Source organism: Oryza glaberrima, chromosome 2, assembly GCF_000147395.1.
Source record: "Oryza glaberrima chromosome 2, OglaRS2, whole genome shotgun sequence".
Taxonomy (NCBI): Eukaryota; Viridiplantae; Streptophyta; class Magnoliopsida; order Poales; family Poaceae; genus Oryza; species Oryza glaberrima.
In genome coordinates, this window is record NC_068327.1 from 24,267,191 (window position 1) to 24,284,401 (window position 17,211).

Consider the following 17,211-nt stretch of genomic DNA (forward strand, 5'->3'; position numbering starts at 1 on the left):
TGATGAGATACGGACAAATAATAATTTTAAGGGGACAATGATATATAGATAGATGTCATAAAAAAATGGAGTGACATATGTGCGTTTTAGGAATTGATAGACTACTTGTTTAGGTTGGTTCGGGGTCGCGATACAAAGAAAACAAAAATTTATTTTTCTGTAGTTACAAAACAAACGAATGTGGAGATAAACCCAAATCATAGATTCTTGTCAGTTTTAAGTTTCTCTATACCGGTAATATTCTTTTGTTGACATACCAACAAATAAAAACCTTGAGGGGGTCAAGCGGTACATAATTGTTATATAAGCGTAGTGACATATGTGTGGATGTGTTTTAGGTATTGGTAGACGACTTGTTTGGCTCGGTTTGGAGTTGCAACTCAAAGAAAACAAAATTTTATTTTTATAGTTACAAAACAAATGAACATGGAGATAAATCCAAATCATAGATTCTTGTCGGTTTCAAGTTTGTATATCCCGCAATATTCTTTTGATGAGATACCGACAAATAACAACTTTAGTGGTGAGGGGGGGGGGGGGGGGTAACGGTCAATAACTATTATAAAGATGTAGCGACATACGTGCACATGCGCTCTAGGTATTGGTAGACGTGCGTATGCGTTCTACGTATTGGTAGATGACTTGTTTGGCTTATTTCGGTATCACAATTCAAGGAAAACAACATTTTTAGGTTTTTTTAGGTACAAAACAAACGAATGTGGAGATAAATCCAAATCATAGATTCTTGCCGGTTTTAAGTTTGTCTATCCCGGTAATATTCCTTTGATGAGATACCGACAAATAACAACTTTAAGGGGGTAGCGATAGATAACTGTTATAAAGACATAGCGGCATACATGCACATGCGCTCTAGGTATTGGTAGATGACTTGTTTGGCTCGGTTTGGAGTCACAACTCAAAGAAAACACAAATGTAGTTTAATTATAAAACAAAAGGATATGGATATAAATCTAAAGTGTAAATTCTTGTCAGTTTGAAGCTCATCATTCCTGGTAAATATTCTTTGATGAGATATCCACAAATAACAACTTTAAAAGGTAACGATAGACAACTATTATAGAAGGTAGTAACATATGTGCGAATGCGTTCTAGATTATTGGTACACGATTTGTTTGGCTCAGTCCAGAGTCGCGACTTAAAGAAAACAACATTTTACTTTTAGTTACAAAACAAGCGGATGTGGATATACATCCAAACCACATATTCTTGTCGGTTTTAAGTATTTTATCCCGGTAATATAAGATAACAAATGTGTTTGTGGAATCAGGGTTAATAACAAAAGGCAGGGGTCAAAAAATTATATACCTTGTTTCAGAGTAACCTTCTGAGCCAACTTCTTGGACATATATTTTTTCCTTTTCGCATATTAACATGGAAATATCTATGCAGTTTTGTTATAGATAGACTACAAAAGTAAGGATATCTGCGATATATAATGCATTGATGACAGCTAACCAAGATAGACATGGGCATGCCTTATACTCCTTCTGTGCTCGTAAAGGAAGTCGTTTAGGATAATGTTTAAGTCAAACATTGTCCTTATAAATCATGAATAACTCTCAAGTTGTTGAGTTTAAAACTATAAAAATTATATGAATATATTTGTCTTGAAAAATACTTTTATAAAAGTATACATATATCACTTTTCAATAAATATTTTTATAGAAACAAGAAGTTAAAATTGTGTTTTGAAGACCGTGTCGCTATCCAAAATGACTTTCTTTACGAGTACGTAGAGAGTACCCTCGTTAGCTTTAAATTTTAAAAGATATATAAGAGGCACCTAGGTCAAATACATTTATTTGGAGACAAAGTGATATGCAACCGCAGCCCTTCATATCTAGCACTACCAGTATCATTAATCAACAGTGGGAAAAAAACAAAAATTGAATGCAGTGCTAATAGCAGTGCTAGGGGGGACAACATAGAATTGGTCATGGTTGCGATGGTGCAGTAAATAATAAGACTATCAAATTTGATTATAATTTTTTCACGGTCTTTCCTGCTTCTTGTTTTCTTTAATATAAGTCAGTTATAAATTAAAATGCCATATGGTGTTTTTTTTCCAGAAAAGTAGTACTAGGTGGAACAAAAATCAAAAGATGAAATATCTTCCATGCCTATTCCTATTAATGAAGTTTAGTGAGATGCATGCCTCCAATTAATTGTTGGTGTGATAGGTTGAAAGTGCTTCTCTTCTCCCACAGGATTCCCCTTTTAATTAAACCTGGTTCAGAGAAGTTCATCGTGATTATATTGATATGGAAAAAGTACACCGAAGACCTCTCAACTTGTCATCAGGGTTTCCCAAACCACCGGGGCCAGGGTTAACGCGCCCCGGCGGTAAGCACGGTTACCGCGCGGTAACCGTGAAAAACTGTGTAAAATTTATCAAAAATTCAAATTATTTTTTAAATTTATTTGAATTTAAGGAGGTTACCGCGGTATTTATATTACCGTACCCCCGCGGTAAGCCCGGTAACCGTGGTAACCGCGCGGTTACCGGCGGTAAGTCGAACCCTGCTTGTCATCGAGTTACAAAATCGTTCCCCAACCGCAAAACCAGATATATGACACCCCTCAACTTACAAAACCGTACACTTTAAGTTCTTTGGTTGTTTTGACCCCGGTTTTATCCGATGTGGTTGCTGAGTCAGCATGGGACCACATGGACCCCACATGTCAGTGTATTCACGTCAGCACCCTCTCTCTTGCCCCTCTTCTCTCTCTTCCTCCTCTCTCACATTCTTCTCGTTTGGATAGGCCAGTCGACAGGTGGAGAGGAGGTCGGCAATGCGAGGCAGGAGAGAAGGAGGGCATCGGCGGCCGGCGACAGGCAACGTGGCGGTGGCGGCAACAACAAGGGAGAAGGGGAGGCGGTGGTTGCAGAGGCCACAGGCGTGGAGGAGGGCGTTGGTGGTCGACGACGGGCGAAGCAGGAGAAGGGGAGGCAGCAGCGCGTGAATTCACGTCGCGGTTGCATCTCCTCCACCGCCGCACCACACTGCGGCAGGGTCGAGCGAGCCGTGGAACATTGGCATCAAGGTGGAGCAGCTAGGTACGGCCAGCAGCTAGTGGGGGAGCAGCTGGGCGCGGGCGACGGGCGTAGGCGGCGGGGGGAGGAGCTGCGCATGGGCGGCGGCTGGCGGGGAAGCAGCTGGCCACCCCACTTCCATCTCTGGCACGAGCCGCTTGAAGGCCTCCGCGTGGTGCTCGTCGTTGTCACCGGCGAGGCGACGCATATCCACGACACTGGCTGAGTTGTCGTACTCGGCCTCGATGAACATGGCACCTGGGGAGATGGACGCAACAGAGTAGTCGATGACGACATCGTCGTGGGAGGGGCGTTTGAGCTTCTTCCCCGACGCCTGCCGCCCGCACGCAGCTCCTCCCCCGCCGCCCGCGCGTAGCTCCTCCCCCCGTCGCCCATGAATTCATGCTCATGGGCCCGCTTCTCCTCACCGCCACCTCGTGGGCCTCGTCCCCTCCCTCCTCGCGGCGCACCCGTTCGTCTCGCACGACGCCAGCGTCGCTGCCATTACCGCCGCCGCGTCACTGCCATTACCGCTGCCGCGTCGCCCGTCACCGGGCGCCGACGCCCTCCTCCTCTCCCGCCTCATCCCGCTAGCCAGCCTCGCAGAGAAGTGAGAGAGAGAGAGAGAGGAGGAAGGGAGAGAAGAGGGGAAAGAGAGGAGGTGTTGACGTGGACACGCTGACATGTGGGGCCCACGCTGACTCAACCGCCACGTCGAACAAAACTAGGGTCAAATCGCTGAAGGATCTAAAGTGAACGGTTTTATAAGTTGGAGGATGCTATATATCTGGTTTTGCGGTTGAGGGACGATTTTGTAACTCGATGACAAATTGAGGGACCTTCGGGGTACTTTTTCCTATTGATATTCTGGACCAACAAAAAAGATCTGGCCCGATCCATTGCCTCATCCCAATCGGCCCAAGCTTCGTCGGCCTAAGGTTACCCACATCAGAAATAAGAAAATGGAAGCATTTTAGAGGGTGGATCATGCGACTAACAAGTAACAACCATGCCGAATTGCTGTACTGGCTGTCTGAAGCTAAGCCCGTATACGAACACCAACACAAGGCCAGCCAAACAATTGAATGCATTATTCAGCGGACAATAGGAGTATATTATTAGTGTATTGCTCAGTTGAAGACTTGTAGCCTCATCTTTTGCACTGCAAGAAGTACTCGTGTTATTCATTGCTAAAAACTCTTCACGTCAGTTTGTCTGCAGCACGTGCGTGTGTGCAGGTTTATCTCAGTTCCTCACAGGATTACGGCGATGACGACGAGAGGCCTTTCTCTTCTCTGACCGTCTTTCGATCGCATCCATCTGCATTCGTGCAGAGTAGTAGTCGGCTGCCGCTTCTGTTCCAGGCCGAGATAAAGTGACAAAAACCAGGGCCTGCAAATTCAACATCTGAGACACTACCTACCAAAAAGCCGAAATGGTACTAGCTAGTTATGACTTGGTTGCATGGATTGCTGGTAGAGGTTTGGTTGAACACTACTACTACCACCTCTAGATGGATGTCTTTTTTCTTTTATCTCACCTAGTATCTCAGCTGAACCTAATGATCGATGTGTTGTCCATATCCATTAATCCATATGCAGCTCTGAACTGTACTCCTCTGAAGCAGACAGGTAGTTGAACTGGCTGTACGTTTCTTTTGCGATCAGATACATGACAAGGAGCATGCTTCTCGGTTTAGCTTACGCATCTGCAGAAGCCAACGCCGAATGATGGTTTGTGAGCAGTGAACGACTACGAAGGCGAAAGTACTATTGTGTGATTGTGAAGCGGTATATTAGTCTTGTATCTCTGACTCGCTTTCATTATTCGAGTTTTACTCAACTGACATAAGTTTCGGTCCTTTTTTTAAAAGAAAAATAATGGATAGAAATCCGGCCTCTATATGCACAAGTGGATATACACAGCAAATGATTGAGTTACAGTCTCTGCCCCTCTTTAAAATGCTACGACCTATACTCTTTCTTTTTGCAAACATCTCTTTCTTGAACTCTGATCATGAAGAAAAACAGAGTTTTCTTGTTTTAAATAGAGCTAAAACTGAACATCTTTGGTTGGTAGGAGTATTTTTCTGCTGCTTTTTTTTTTCTCTTGTGTAGTTTAGTTCTATCCATAAAAGCATTTGGCTAGGCGGCAGGAGCAACGAGAAATCTAGTAGCAGCATGTTACGAACAGATAGCTGAAGCAAGCTCTGGATCTGGTCCTTCAATCTCGCATCTACTTGCAGTTAGGAATTCAATTGAAGCTTGCGGCCACATCACGCCATGTGCAGATGTGGCCTCTAATGATCAACTTAACTGTTCGTCTATTGGGTGCCCCTGCAGTAATCATGCGCTTGTATATAAAAGGTCCTGTACTGTGGAGAAAATTAGTGAATAGTGCGGACAAGTCTCCCAGGAATCTTGCATCTTTGCATTTGCAGCTGCAAGCAAGGGTGTCAACCTCGTTGCACTGACACAATTAGCTGTCATAAATGGGGGAGTTTCTATCGGTGAGAAGGATCGCTCATGCCCCCATGGCTGTACATCAAGGTTGGAGGAGCAAACGAACAAGGCACGTTGACGTCTGAACTAGAATCATTTTTGAAGTCTTGGGCCGTCTTTAGTCCCTGTCTAAATTTTTTTTAAAAGTATACGGACACACATTTGAAATATTAAACGTAGTCTAATAACAAAACAAATTATAGATTCCACTTGTAAACTGCGAGACAAATTTATTAAGCCTAATTAATCCATCATTAGTAAATGTTTACCGTAGCACCACATTATTAAATCATGGCGTAATTAGGCTCAAAAGATTCGTCTCGCAATTTACATGCAAACTGTGTAATTGGTTTTTTTTGTCCATATTTAATGCTCCATACATATGTCCAAATATTTAATGTGACGGAATTTTTGGAAGTTTAAAAGGAACTAAACAAGCCTTGATAGGAATCCAGAATGCAAATCAAACAGCCAATTCTGGCACTACTAAATTATAATCCCTGTTCATAAGGTTAGTACTACCTCCGTCCCATAATAAGTGCAGCCATGAGTTTTCGCGCCCAACTTTGATCGTCCATCTTATTTGAAATTTTTTTATAATTAACATTTTTGTTGTTATGAGATGATAAAACATGAATAGTACTTTATTCGTGACTTATGTTTTTAATTTTTTTTAAAAAAATTTTAAATAAGACGAACGGTCAAAGTTGGGCGCGGAAAACCATGGCTGCACTTATTTTGGAACGAAGGAAGTAGTATTTCTCGTTATGATCTCCACTGCCGGTGGACAGTAGAGCAAAACTGATCAACAAAGAAAAAAAAACATCTAGGTTGTGTTTAGTTCACACCAAAATTAAAAGTTTGGTTGAAATTGAAACGATGTGATGAAAAAGTTGGAAGTTTGTGTATGTAGAAAAGTTTTGATGTGATGGAAAATTTGGAAGTTTGAAGAATTATTTTATAACTAAACAGGGCGCTACTCTTGTATGCATCACAAACTGAGTAGCTAGTTTAAACTGAGTAGCTAGTACAAGGCTGTGTACAGTTCCTTTCAAAGTTGAAAGTTTGGGTTGAAATTGGTACGATGTGACTGAAAAGTTGTGTGTATGACAGGTTGATGTGATGGAAAAAGTTAAAAGTTTGAATCTAAAGTTTAGATCTAAACACAGCCCAAAGTACATCCAATTTCAACAGAGTTGGGAGTTTGGACCATGAGTCCAGGCGTAGTACCACTGCTTATTGAGAAACACACGCTTCCATGATACCGACCACATTTTCTCGTGGTAGGTACGAATAACAAATTGTAACAGCCATCCTCGCGAGCTGACCACCATGATTATATAGCGATTGGCCACCTGCAAAAGTTAGTCTGACTTGAACATGGCCGCGTGTCTCCTGCATTTTCGTGATCTTGTACAGTTGTAAGTACCATCAGAAATAGATACTGCTACAAATCAGCATTTTCGAGAATAGTGTGTGTGGGCGCGCGCTTGACAAGACGAAATGGATGTGAAGAACTTCTTCAGAGAACGAGCAGCAGCTGTAAAACAAAATAATTTACTTTAGTCCCCCAACTTATACAAATTTACAGCACCAAAAGTTTCAGAAAGCTGCGTGCCAGGCCATGCGGAACTGCAGGTTATGGCAACCGCAGAAGCTGAAACAGCAACAGTAACATCAAGTTAACTACAAAGAACCGTAAAATAGTATCATCACCATGTTCATCTAGACATAGTAGAAAACATTCACACTCTCGAAATGATCTCTATCTTTCAGTTTTGTGTTGCTATACGTCTTCTTGTTTTGCATTTTTTTTGGTATTCCATTTCTGTTCAGCAGAGTGGCAGTGGCGCGCCATTCCATTCCTTGAGGCATTCGAGCAGCGGGTCGATGTGCTTGCGCTCGTTGATGGCGACGAGCACCTTGTTCAGCTCCTCGCCGGGCGACCGCGTCTTCTCGCCGGTGAGGTACTCGGTGCCGACCTCCTCGCGCACGAACCGGTAGAGCGGGTACGAGCGGCACTCCTTGATCCGGTTGGGGACGAGCGGGGTGCCGTTCTCGACGGCGGCGCGGGCGGCCTCCACCTCCTTGGGCAGCGCGGCGCGGACGTGCTGCTCGAACTCGGCCACCTTGGCGAAGATGGAGGTCTCCAGGACGCGCTCGGCGTCGCCGTTGGCGAGCGCGTGCTCGATGAGCACCGCGCGGAGCTTCTGCATCAACGGGTAGTTGGCGCTGCAGGGGTCGTCGGCGTAGGCGAACACGGCCTCGCGGTCGATCGCGGTGAGCAGGTCCTTCTCGCAGAAGCGAGCGATGTGGAGGCCGCCCATGTGGTTCATGCTCAGGGATTTCTTGGCCACCTGCATCACGCAGTTCTTCACCGCGGTCTTCATGTTCTCCTCGAGGTGGCGCAGGTCGATGGCCTGGCACAGGGCGATCAAGAACGTGGAGGACATGAGCTTCAGGATGTCGATGGCCTCGGCGGTCTTCCTGGAGGAGATGAGACCAAGCGAGTTCACGTCCTGGTTGTGCTGCTCCGCGCTCTGGACATGGTTGGTCACCGGGTTGCCCAAGAACTGGAGCTCGGAGCAGTACGACGCCATGGCGATCTCCGCGCCCTTGAACCCATAGTCCAAGCTGGGGTTGCGTCCACCGGACAGGTTGGAAGGAAGCCCGTTGTTGTAGAAGTCGTTCACGAGCTCAGAGAACTGCGCGAACATGAGCTTGCCGATGGCAGCGAGGGCGAGGCGGGTGTTGTCCATGGACACGCCGATGGGCGTGCCCTGGAAGTTGCCACCGTGAAGCGCCTTGCCACGGGAGACATCGATCAGCGGGTTGTCGTTCACGGAGTTGATCTCGCGCTCGATCGACTTGGTGGCGAAGCGGATGACCTCGATCTGTGGGCCGAGCCACTGCGGCGACGTGCGGAGCGCGTACCTGTCCTGCTTCGGCTTCATCAACGGGTCGAGCTCGCCGAGCTTCTTCGCCAGCTTCATGTACGAGCTGCCTTCCAAGATGTGCTCCATGATGGCGGCAGCCTCGATCTGTCCAGGGTGGTGCTTCAGCTTGTGTGTCAGGTGGTCGGTGTACTCCGGCTTGCCGGTCATGACCTCACAGAACACGGCGGACAGGACCTCGGCGAGGATGGCAAGGACATTGGCCTCAAAGAGCACGGTCGATGCAAGGCCAGAGCCGACGGCCGTGCCGTTCACCATGGCAAGACCTTCCTTAGGCTGCAACTCGAAGAAGCCGTGCTCAATGCCGGCAATCTTGAATGCCTCGGCGGCGGTCACCTTGCGGCCATCCGGGGCGACGGCCACGGAGTTCTGGCGGCCGGTGATGAGGCCGGCAATGTAGGACAGTGGGACCAAGTCACCGGAGGCGGTGATGGTGCCCCGGAGCGGCAGGCACGGCGTGACGTTGGCATTGAGCAGCTTGGTGATGGCCTCGAGGATCTCGAAGCGGATGCCGGAGTAACCCTGGAGGAGGGTGTTGATGCGGACGAGCATCGCCGCGCGCGTCGCCTCCGCCGGCAGAACGTGGCCGTCGGTGCCGGTGCCGAAGGCGCCGGCATTGAGGAATCTGTTAAAACAGAGCGATAGACATGTCAATTTCAGTTCAGAGCTCACGAAAAAAAAAACATATAACACGTTCAGAAAAACTTGGTCAGATATATGATTGCGTATTCTCTTTCCGTATTTTCCTTCGGTGTACATACACACTGCCGCCGTGCCGACTGATGATTAATTTAGAGTTTCATAATTGCTTAATTAATTATGCTCCCCATGATAAGGAGAGTAAACAAGTCAGATGCGCGTAGTTGTGCAGCTGTGCAGAACTGTCGGTCACCGCCATGTGCTAAAAGTCAAATAAGTCCCAATATTGTTCTACATCACGTTTAAATAACGAAAAACAAAGTGTTTTGGACCTTATCTCGGATACGAATACTACAACTACTCGTCCACAACTCCACATGTTCAGGGTATTTTGACTATTTCCCCTTCAATTTTATTTGCATACTGTCCGTTTAATAATTGGACGCTCCCAAACCAGTCGATGATAAAACAGGAAAGGAAAACCAGAGCCGTCAATTTGTCTGTCTCCCTGCGAGGACAGGGGATGTGTCACCTAACCTCAGCTCGCTTTCGCCGTAACGTGGCCGTGGGAAAATCCCCCGAAGGCAGGCCAGTCCACTGCCCACGTCGTCTCCATGTGAAGTTTTCTGCGCTGCCGAACGCTTTGTCCGGCGCCCCGCGTGCATGGCGTGAGTCGCGACGCGACGGCGCCATCGCGCCAACCCGTCGGCCGAACCGAGCAAACGCACGCAGTTGGTGTTATTACTACTCGCGTTGATATGATAGCCCAGCAGCTGCCTACCCTTGGCCCCGGATGGCCGGATACCCTCCTCGAGATCCCGAATTCTCGCTCAGCGACAGAATTATCTCATGGATAAACATATTATCAAATGTCCCGAAAAAGAAAAGAGAGAAAAAGGTTGCTTCCTTTCTCCTTCTCCTCTCCTCAGACGAAAGACGCAAAAAGGAGTTCTAGCAACGCGCCAACGGACACATAATCGTCGTCTTGTGTTTTCACTTTATTTTTAGTTAACACGAGTCGTGTTCGTGTGGTGCAAATTAAAGGTGTAACAGTGCAGGACGGTTACTACTAGTAGCCGGTTCAGATGTGGCATGAACTGAGCAAGAGGTACAGTACATCTGCGTGTTTGGATGGTGGCGAGAAGTAATAAATATGGTGATGATTTTACCCAAATACTACAGCTGGATGGATCATAATAGTGTAATAATGGCGAAGGATATACTCCAGTACTAGTATTGGCTGGCTGACACCCCAAAAGAATCCTTTTTGGCTCCGAGAATGACGGTATCTCGTGGGCACACACACAACTATGCAGCGAGAGCACATGCAAGCGCATCTAGTTCGTCCCACAAGTTCTGAGAGATTAAATAAACTAATATAGTGATCCTCAATCTCGTCGTAATCATAGAATCGAACTGCTGATGTAAAGACTGATGAACAATGGAAGTGAAACAAAATAAAGGATCGAGCTTGCGATCGATTTGTCACCTGATGAGCTCCCTCTGGAGCGCGCCGCCCTCCTTGGTGCGGCGGTGGGAGGTGGCGCCGAAGCCGGTGGTGACGCCGTAGCTGTCGGTGCCGTTCATCATGCTGTTCATGACCCAGTCGCTGCTGGCCTTGACGCGGCCGCGGGCGGACTCGTCGAGCTCCACCCTGGCGTCGCCGGCGCCGGCGGCCACGGCGGCCACCTGCGCGATCGTCAGGCTGGCGCCCTCGATCTTCACCAGCGGCTGGCGGAAGTCCTCCACCATCCGCTTCACCTCGTCGAGGTGGCTCCCCGCCAGCTCGTCCGCCGCCTTCCCCCAGTTCAGTGGGTCGGCCCGCGGCGGCGCCGACACCGACGACATGCACAGCCCGTCGCCGTTCAGGGAACGAACAAGCCCGGTCTCGCACTCCATTACAGATGTGTACAGTCACACAGACTCACAGATGCAGTAGTAGCACACGAATAGAAGAAGTACAAGAACACTAGAACAGTACTACTAGATATGCGTGTTTTTTTTCTTTTAAGTAGAAGAAGAGCTCGAGTTGGAAGCTGATGCTCTTCTTGGAGAAGAACGGTGGGGGAACGGGCGCTTAAATAGCGTGGCGACGGGTGATGGTGGTTGGGGCTAAGGGCGTCCAGGGCAGTGTGGGGTTTGGTTGTTGGCTAGCTGACCATACGCTCGCCGTCGGATGGGACCTGCCTACCAATCTTACCATGCGGCGATGCGCGACGCGTGGCCCACCTGGCCAGCTCGCGTGGCTGCTCTGCCTGCAGGATTGTGATTGGGGCGAGGCGCCGAGCCGGGGGAACCGGTTGGTTCGGCGGCGGCGCTTGCGTTGCGTGTTGCCTCGGTGGTGCGTGGCTGTGTGGGGTGGGTGGCTGGAGACTTGCGCGGCCGGGGGATTTGGCGGGGGTTGGTGGGAGGGAGCGAGCGAGCGAGAGCGCGTGTGTGGACGGGAGGCCTCTGCTGAGCCAACGCTGACGGTCTCTCGCGGTCAGTCGGTCCGTCGGTCCGTCGGTCGCTCGATCCGGTATCGTCCTGTTTTTACACATGCACCCACTCCGAGATCCGAGACGCTGCAGGAGTGCAGGACTGATCCAAGTGGTCATCAGGACAACACGATGAAATGACGTGATCGGTTCATTATTCGGAGCGCGAATTGCTGCAGAGCAAAGAGTGTGTATACGAGCTATTTATTAAGCCTAATTAATTTATCATTAGTAAATATTTACTGTAACATTATATTGTTAAATCATAACATAATTAGACTCAAAAGATGCAATTTACATGTAAACTGTGTAATTGGTTTTTTTCCACATTTAATGTCTCATGTATATATCTAAATATTTGATGTGACTTTTTGGCTAATTTTTTTTATCTAAACAAGACCGTTCAGAAACTAAGTCACCTTTTGGCTGTGCGAGATGTGGAGGAATTGCCTCAACAGGGCCATTTTGGCCAACAGCACTACAGCAGCAGCAGAAAATGGGCTTAAAGCTTGTAGTACGTCCACACGGAGGCATTTTGGCCAACAGCTTATGCAGCTATAAAATTTAAATTTAAAATTTTAATTGTAGAGTTGATTTAGGGCTTTTCTTCGTAGTTTTTCTAGCATTGATTTTTAATCGCTAAATATACATATAAAAAATTATCTATGAATTTTCTTTTATGATAAGTCATTTTCAGCGTTAAGCCAAGCGATGTGTTTGCAACTCTCTCTCTCTCTTTTGGTACAGACGCGTTGAGCTCAAGTTGCCGCATTTGATTCTGTACCAACAGAGAACTTCCAAGGAAAGCAAGTTGAAGCCTTCAGAGTTCAGACAAAATGAAGCAAATTGTTTAGTATTTTTCTCGTGTATTATGCAGTTAAGCAGGCGCTATGTTGCGCGTAAAGAACCTGGTATAAACAATGATTTACTCCCATATTGCCCCGAAGAGTAGCACGAGCACAGTTGAACCATGAAGATTCCACGTTTCTTACTTTAAGAACCAGGAAATATTAAAGAGCCGGTTCAATGGGAGGCAGGTACATCAATGCATCGTCCATGTGATTATTTTTTGTCCATTTAAAAGGGCTGTCTTAATATTTTTATCCACTTTTTGCGTGTGGTTGGTAACAACGAACTCATGGTGACCAACTCAGCTTGATGGCCAGGTCGATCTACTCCGTTGTGGTTGGCGACTAAGCTCGCACCAAACAGGGTGTTGGGTATCCGGGCCCTCCCGTAAGTTCATTCAGACAACGTCATTCGTATATCTCCTCCACCAACCTCCTACTACTTGCGTTCTTCGTATAGGAGCTGCGAAAATGTTGCTGCTTCAACGTTCTTCAGATAAGCAACCTTTTTTTTTAAGATAATGAGATAAGCAACCATGAGTGACTTCATTGACTTCAAGATGGATGGTTGGCTTGGTGTTTCAAAGGTCCGAGGTTTGTTGAAAATTTAGAGTGAGTTCGATAAAGGGAGTACGTACTAAATCCATTAAAAAACTTATTTTATTTGGAACTAGTATCTTACGTTGATCAATTTGGCATGGTTAAAATGATATAGTTTTCAATAACAAGAAATTGTCTAACCACATACAAGTTATCTTAACGTCTTCCAGTTGACTCTATTATTATTGATCCTTGATGCTTTCATAGGAGAAGTGGGATACTGTGCGTAATGAAACTACACTCTTAGAATCGTTAGCCATGAGTCTTTTGTCCTACTTTGGATGGTGTAATTTTTTTTAGAATATTGTTATAGGTTCTATGTGTTTTCTATCTGATATTTTGTTTTTAGAAAGAAGATGAGGTTTGTGTCCCATAACCTTAAGCTTTTTTATCTTTTTTTTTCTTGACTCATTAGCCGTGCGCATATTGGCAGACACCGGAGATGTAAATCATTTTCATTATCTAAAAAAAATACTTAGTTGTACGTAAAATGAGATAAGTAATTAGTGTATACTACCTCCATACCAAAATAAGTTTATTTTTCACCCATTTGACACATACCAATAAAAAGTAAAAAAAATAGAATACCCCTACTTTATCAAATCCCAATACAACTAATCCTCACTGTATCTAATCCCAATACAATTACTCTCTCCGGTTTCATTTTAATTGACGTTTTGGACAATGATACGGTCTACGAGATATATCTTTGACCTTATTTTTCTATTATAATATATATAATAAATAAATGCATGTTTACTTTTATTATAGTACTTTAAAAGACAAATCTATATATGTTGTTCTAATTCCTTTAAACTAAATATTTATAAAGTTATTGATGGTCAAAGTTATAAAAGTTTGACCACAACCTTGTTCAAAACGTCAATTAATATAGAACCGGAGAGAGTATTCTATACTTTCACAAACTCCAATACAATGATTACTCTAAAAATAAACTTAGTTTGGGACAAATGGAAGGTGCTAAAAATGAACTTAATATGGGACGGAAGAAGTAACTAATTAGGTATTAAATACTACTAATTTGAAAATTGATTTTTTTTAAAAAAATTCTCCATGGAAAGTTTTTATACCAAACACATTGGTTAGCCGTTCGGAAAACATGTTCACATAAAACGAGATAGTAGCTCTGCTTAGAAGCCCTCTCGAACGCATCCTTAGACCAGGAGTATGCTTCTATAAGGCCATAGGAACGATCTACTATATTTGATCGAGGGGATTGTTTGTTTCTGGTTCCATCAGCAGATTACATAAATACACACACTCAATACACCAAAATAATAAAAACAAGAAAGAGTAAAATACACAACCAATTCTTAAACTTGAACCATAGTGTTATCTAGTACCGTGAGCTTGTAAAATGCACATCTAAGTCCATATACTCTTATTTTAATGTATCACCCAAGATCTAAAGTGCAAATTACCAGGACGCTAACATGGCCGTCCACGATAATGAGAATTTTGCATTTTAGAGGAATCAAGAAGTACCAGAGGTCAGAAAGAAATTATCCTAGTACCATTTTTTAGAAGTTGTGTTTTTAAATACACTACCGGAGCATTTGAAACAGGAAAAAATGTTTGCTAGTCCAAACACAAAAAGAATCGTAAATTATACTTCAAAACTTACAAAACAATTACTTTAGCTACTTGCCAGGTTATTCCCTACCAGGTTGTGGCATTGCAGGTGTACATTGAAGAATCCTTAACACAACAAATGTATAAAAAATGTTTGATCAGCTACTTGTACTGGTATAATCCACACTACTCGAAACAAACCACCACCTCTGTACTCATCTCATCATCTCCTGTGAGGTTCTGATACAGGGGTTTAGCAGATGGGCAGGGGCGCGCCGTTCCACTCCTTGAGACACTCAAGCAGCGGATCAATGTGCTTGCCTTGGTTGATGGCGACGAGCACCTTGTTCAGCTCCTCGCCGGGCGACCGCGTCTTCTCGCCGGTGAGGTACGCGGTTCCGAGCTCCTCGCGCACAAACCGGTACAGTGGGTAGGAGCGGCACTCGGTGATTCTGTTGGGCGTTGCCGCCGTGCCGTTCTCCACAGCTGCCCGTGCGGCCAACACCGCCGCTGGCAGCGCCGCGCGGAGCTCCTCCTCGAACTGGGCGACCTTGGCGAACACCGAGGTCTCGGCGTTGAACTCGGCCGCGCCGTTGGCGAGGGCGCGCTCCACGAGCACGTTCCGGAGCTTCTTCATCAGCGGGTAGTTGGCGCTGCACGGGTCGTCGGCGTACGCGAACACGGCTTCGCGGTCGATCTCCTGGAGAAGATCCTTCTCGCAGAAGCGAGCGGCGTGGAGACCGCCGGTGGCGCTCGTGCTCAGAGTCTTCCTGGCCACTGTCATGACGCAGCTCTTGACGGCGCTCTTGACGTTCTCCTCGATGTGCCGCAGGTCGATGGCCTGGCACAGGGCGACCAAGAACGTGGAGGACATGAGCTTCAGGATTTCGACGGCCTCGGCTGTCTTCCTGGAGGAGATGAGGCCGAGGGAGTTGACGTCCTGGTTGTGCTGCTCCGCGCTCTGGACGTGGTTGGTCACTGGGTTGCCCAAGAACTGCAACTCGGAGCAGTACGAAGCCATGGCGATCTCGGCGCCCTTGAAGCCGTAATCCAAGCTCGGGTTGCGCCCGCCGGACAGGTTGGAGGGAAGGCCGTTGTTGTAGTAGTCGTTCACAAGCTCTGAGAACTGCGCGAACATGAGCTTGCCGATGGCAGCAATTGCGAGGCGAGTGTTGTCCATGGACACACCGATGGGAGTGCCCTGGAAGTTACCACCATGAAGCGCCTTGTCGCGGGAGACATCAATGAGTGGGTTGTCATTGACAGAGTTGATCTCGCGCTCAATGGACTTGGTGGCCGCACGAATAACTTCGATCTGAGGGCCAAGCCATTGCGGCGACGTGCGGAGCGCGTACCGGTCTTGCTTCGGCTTCATCAACGGGTCGAGCTCACCGAGCTTCTTCGCCAGCTTCATGTACGAGCTGCCTTCCAAGATGTGCTCCATGATGGCAGCAGCCTCGATCTGTCCTGGGTGGTGCTTCAGCTTGTGTGTCAGGTGGTCGGTGTACTCCGGCTTGCCGTTCATCACCTCGCAGAACACGGCGGACAGGACCTCGGCAAGGACAGCAAGAATGTTCGCCTCAAAGAGCACCGTGGAGGCAAGTCCAGAGCCGACGGCAGTGCCATTCACCATGGCGAGACCTTCCTTGGGCTGCAACTCGAAGAAGCCACCTTGGATGCCAGCAATCTTAAACGCCTCAGCGGCGTTCACCTTGCTGCCATCAGGAGCGACCGCGACAGAGTTCTCGCGGCCGGTGACCAAGCCGGCAATGTAGGAGAGCGGGACCAGGTCGCCGGACGCGGTCACCGTGCCCCTGAGTGGCAGGCATGGCGTGACGTTGGCATTGAGCAGCTTGGTAATCGCCTCGAGGATCTCGAAGCGGATGCCTGAGTAGCCCTGGAGGAGAGTGTTGATGCGGACGAGCATCGCCGCGCGCGTGGCCTCGGCGGACAGGACGTGGCCGTCCGTGCCCGTGCCGAAGGCGCCGGCATTGAGGAACCTGATGAGCTCTCTTTGCAGGGCACCACCTTCCTTGGTCCTCCTGTGGGACGTGGCGCCGAAGCCGGTGGTGACACCGTAGCTGTCCGTGCCGTTCATCATGCTGTTCATCACCCAGTCGCTGCTGGCCTTGACGCGCTCGCGGGCCGACTCGTCGAGCTCGACCCTGGCCTCGCCGGCCGCGGCCACCGCGGCGACCTGCGCGATCCTCAGGCTGGCGCCCTCGATCTTCACCAGCGGCTGGCGGTACTCGGCCACCATGCGCTTCACCTCGTCGAGGTGGCTCCCCGACATCTCCTCCGCCGCCTTCCCCCAGTTCAGCGGGTCGGCGCGGGGCGCCGCCATGCAGAGGCCGTTGATGCCATCGGCAGCAACCTGACCGTTCTCGCACGCCATTGCAGTTAGCTAGACGGCCAGAGAGAACTGATGATTGTGCTAAATGAGCAGGAGGATACTAGAGAGATTGATCAGAGGAGTATGCAGGCAGCGGTGTGTTCAGAGCTGTGGAGAAGAGCTAACTGGGATGTGTGGCTCTTCCTGGAGAG

At 47.5% G+C, this 17,211-nt stretch overlaps 2 protein-coding genes across 2 annotated transcripts; both read right to left on the bottom strand.

Annotated features, from left to right (window-relative positions):
• Positions 1 to 7,097: 7,097 nt before the first annotated feature.
• On the bottom strand, positions 7,098 to 11,219 carry LOC127761514 (phenylalanine ammonia-lyase-like). The gene is made up of 2 exons (XM_052285819.1): positions 10,639 to 11,219; positions 7,098 to 9,135 (listed from the first exon to the last, which is right to left on the bottom strand). Exons 1-2 carry the CDS (start codon positions 11,046 to 11,048, stop codon positions 7,389 to 7,391), a joined length of 2,157 nt encoding a protein of 718 aa, XP_052141779.1. The 5' UTR covers positions 11,049 to 11,219; the 3' UTR covers positions 7,098 to 7,388.
• Positions 11,220 to 14,652: 3,433 nt separating this feature from the next.
• LOC127764562 (phenylalanine ammonia-lyase-like) lies at positions 14,653 to 17,211 on the bottom strand. Its single transcript, XM_052289456.1, has one exon. It carries the CDS (start codon positions 17,060 to 17,062, stop codon positions 14,921 to 14,923), a length of 2,142 nt encoding a protein of 713 aa, XP_052145416.1. The 5' UTR covers positions 17,063 to 17,211; the 3' UTR covers positions 14,653 to 14,920.

What these genes read in the sequence shown, in the direction of transcription:
- LOC127761514 (XM_052285819.1), bottom strand. Translation starts at nt 11,048, where the DNA reads ATGGAGTGCGAGACCGGGCTTGTTCGTTCCCTGAACGGCGACGGGCTG. An exon ending in CTCCAGAGGGAGCTCATCAG is followed by an intron (nt 9,136 to 10,638) that starts GTGACAAATCGA and finishes CTGTTTTAACAG; the next exon opens with ATTCCTCAATGCCGGCGCCT.
- LOC127764562 (XM_052289456.1), bottom strand. Translation starts at nt 17,062, where the DNA reads ATGGCGTGCGAGAACGGTCAGGTTGCTGCCGATGGCATCAACGGCCTC.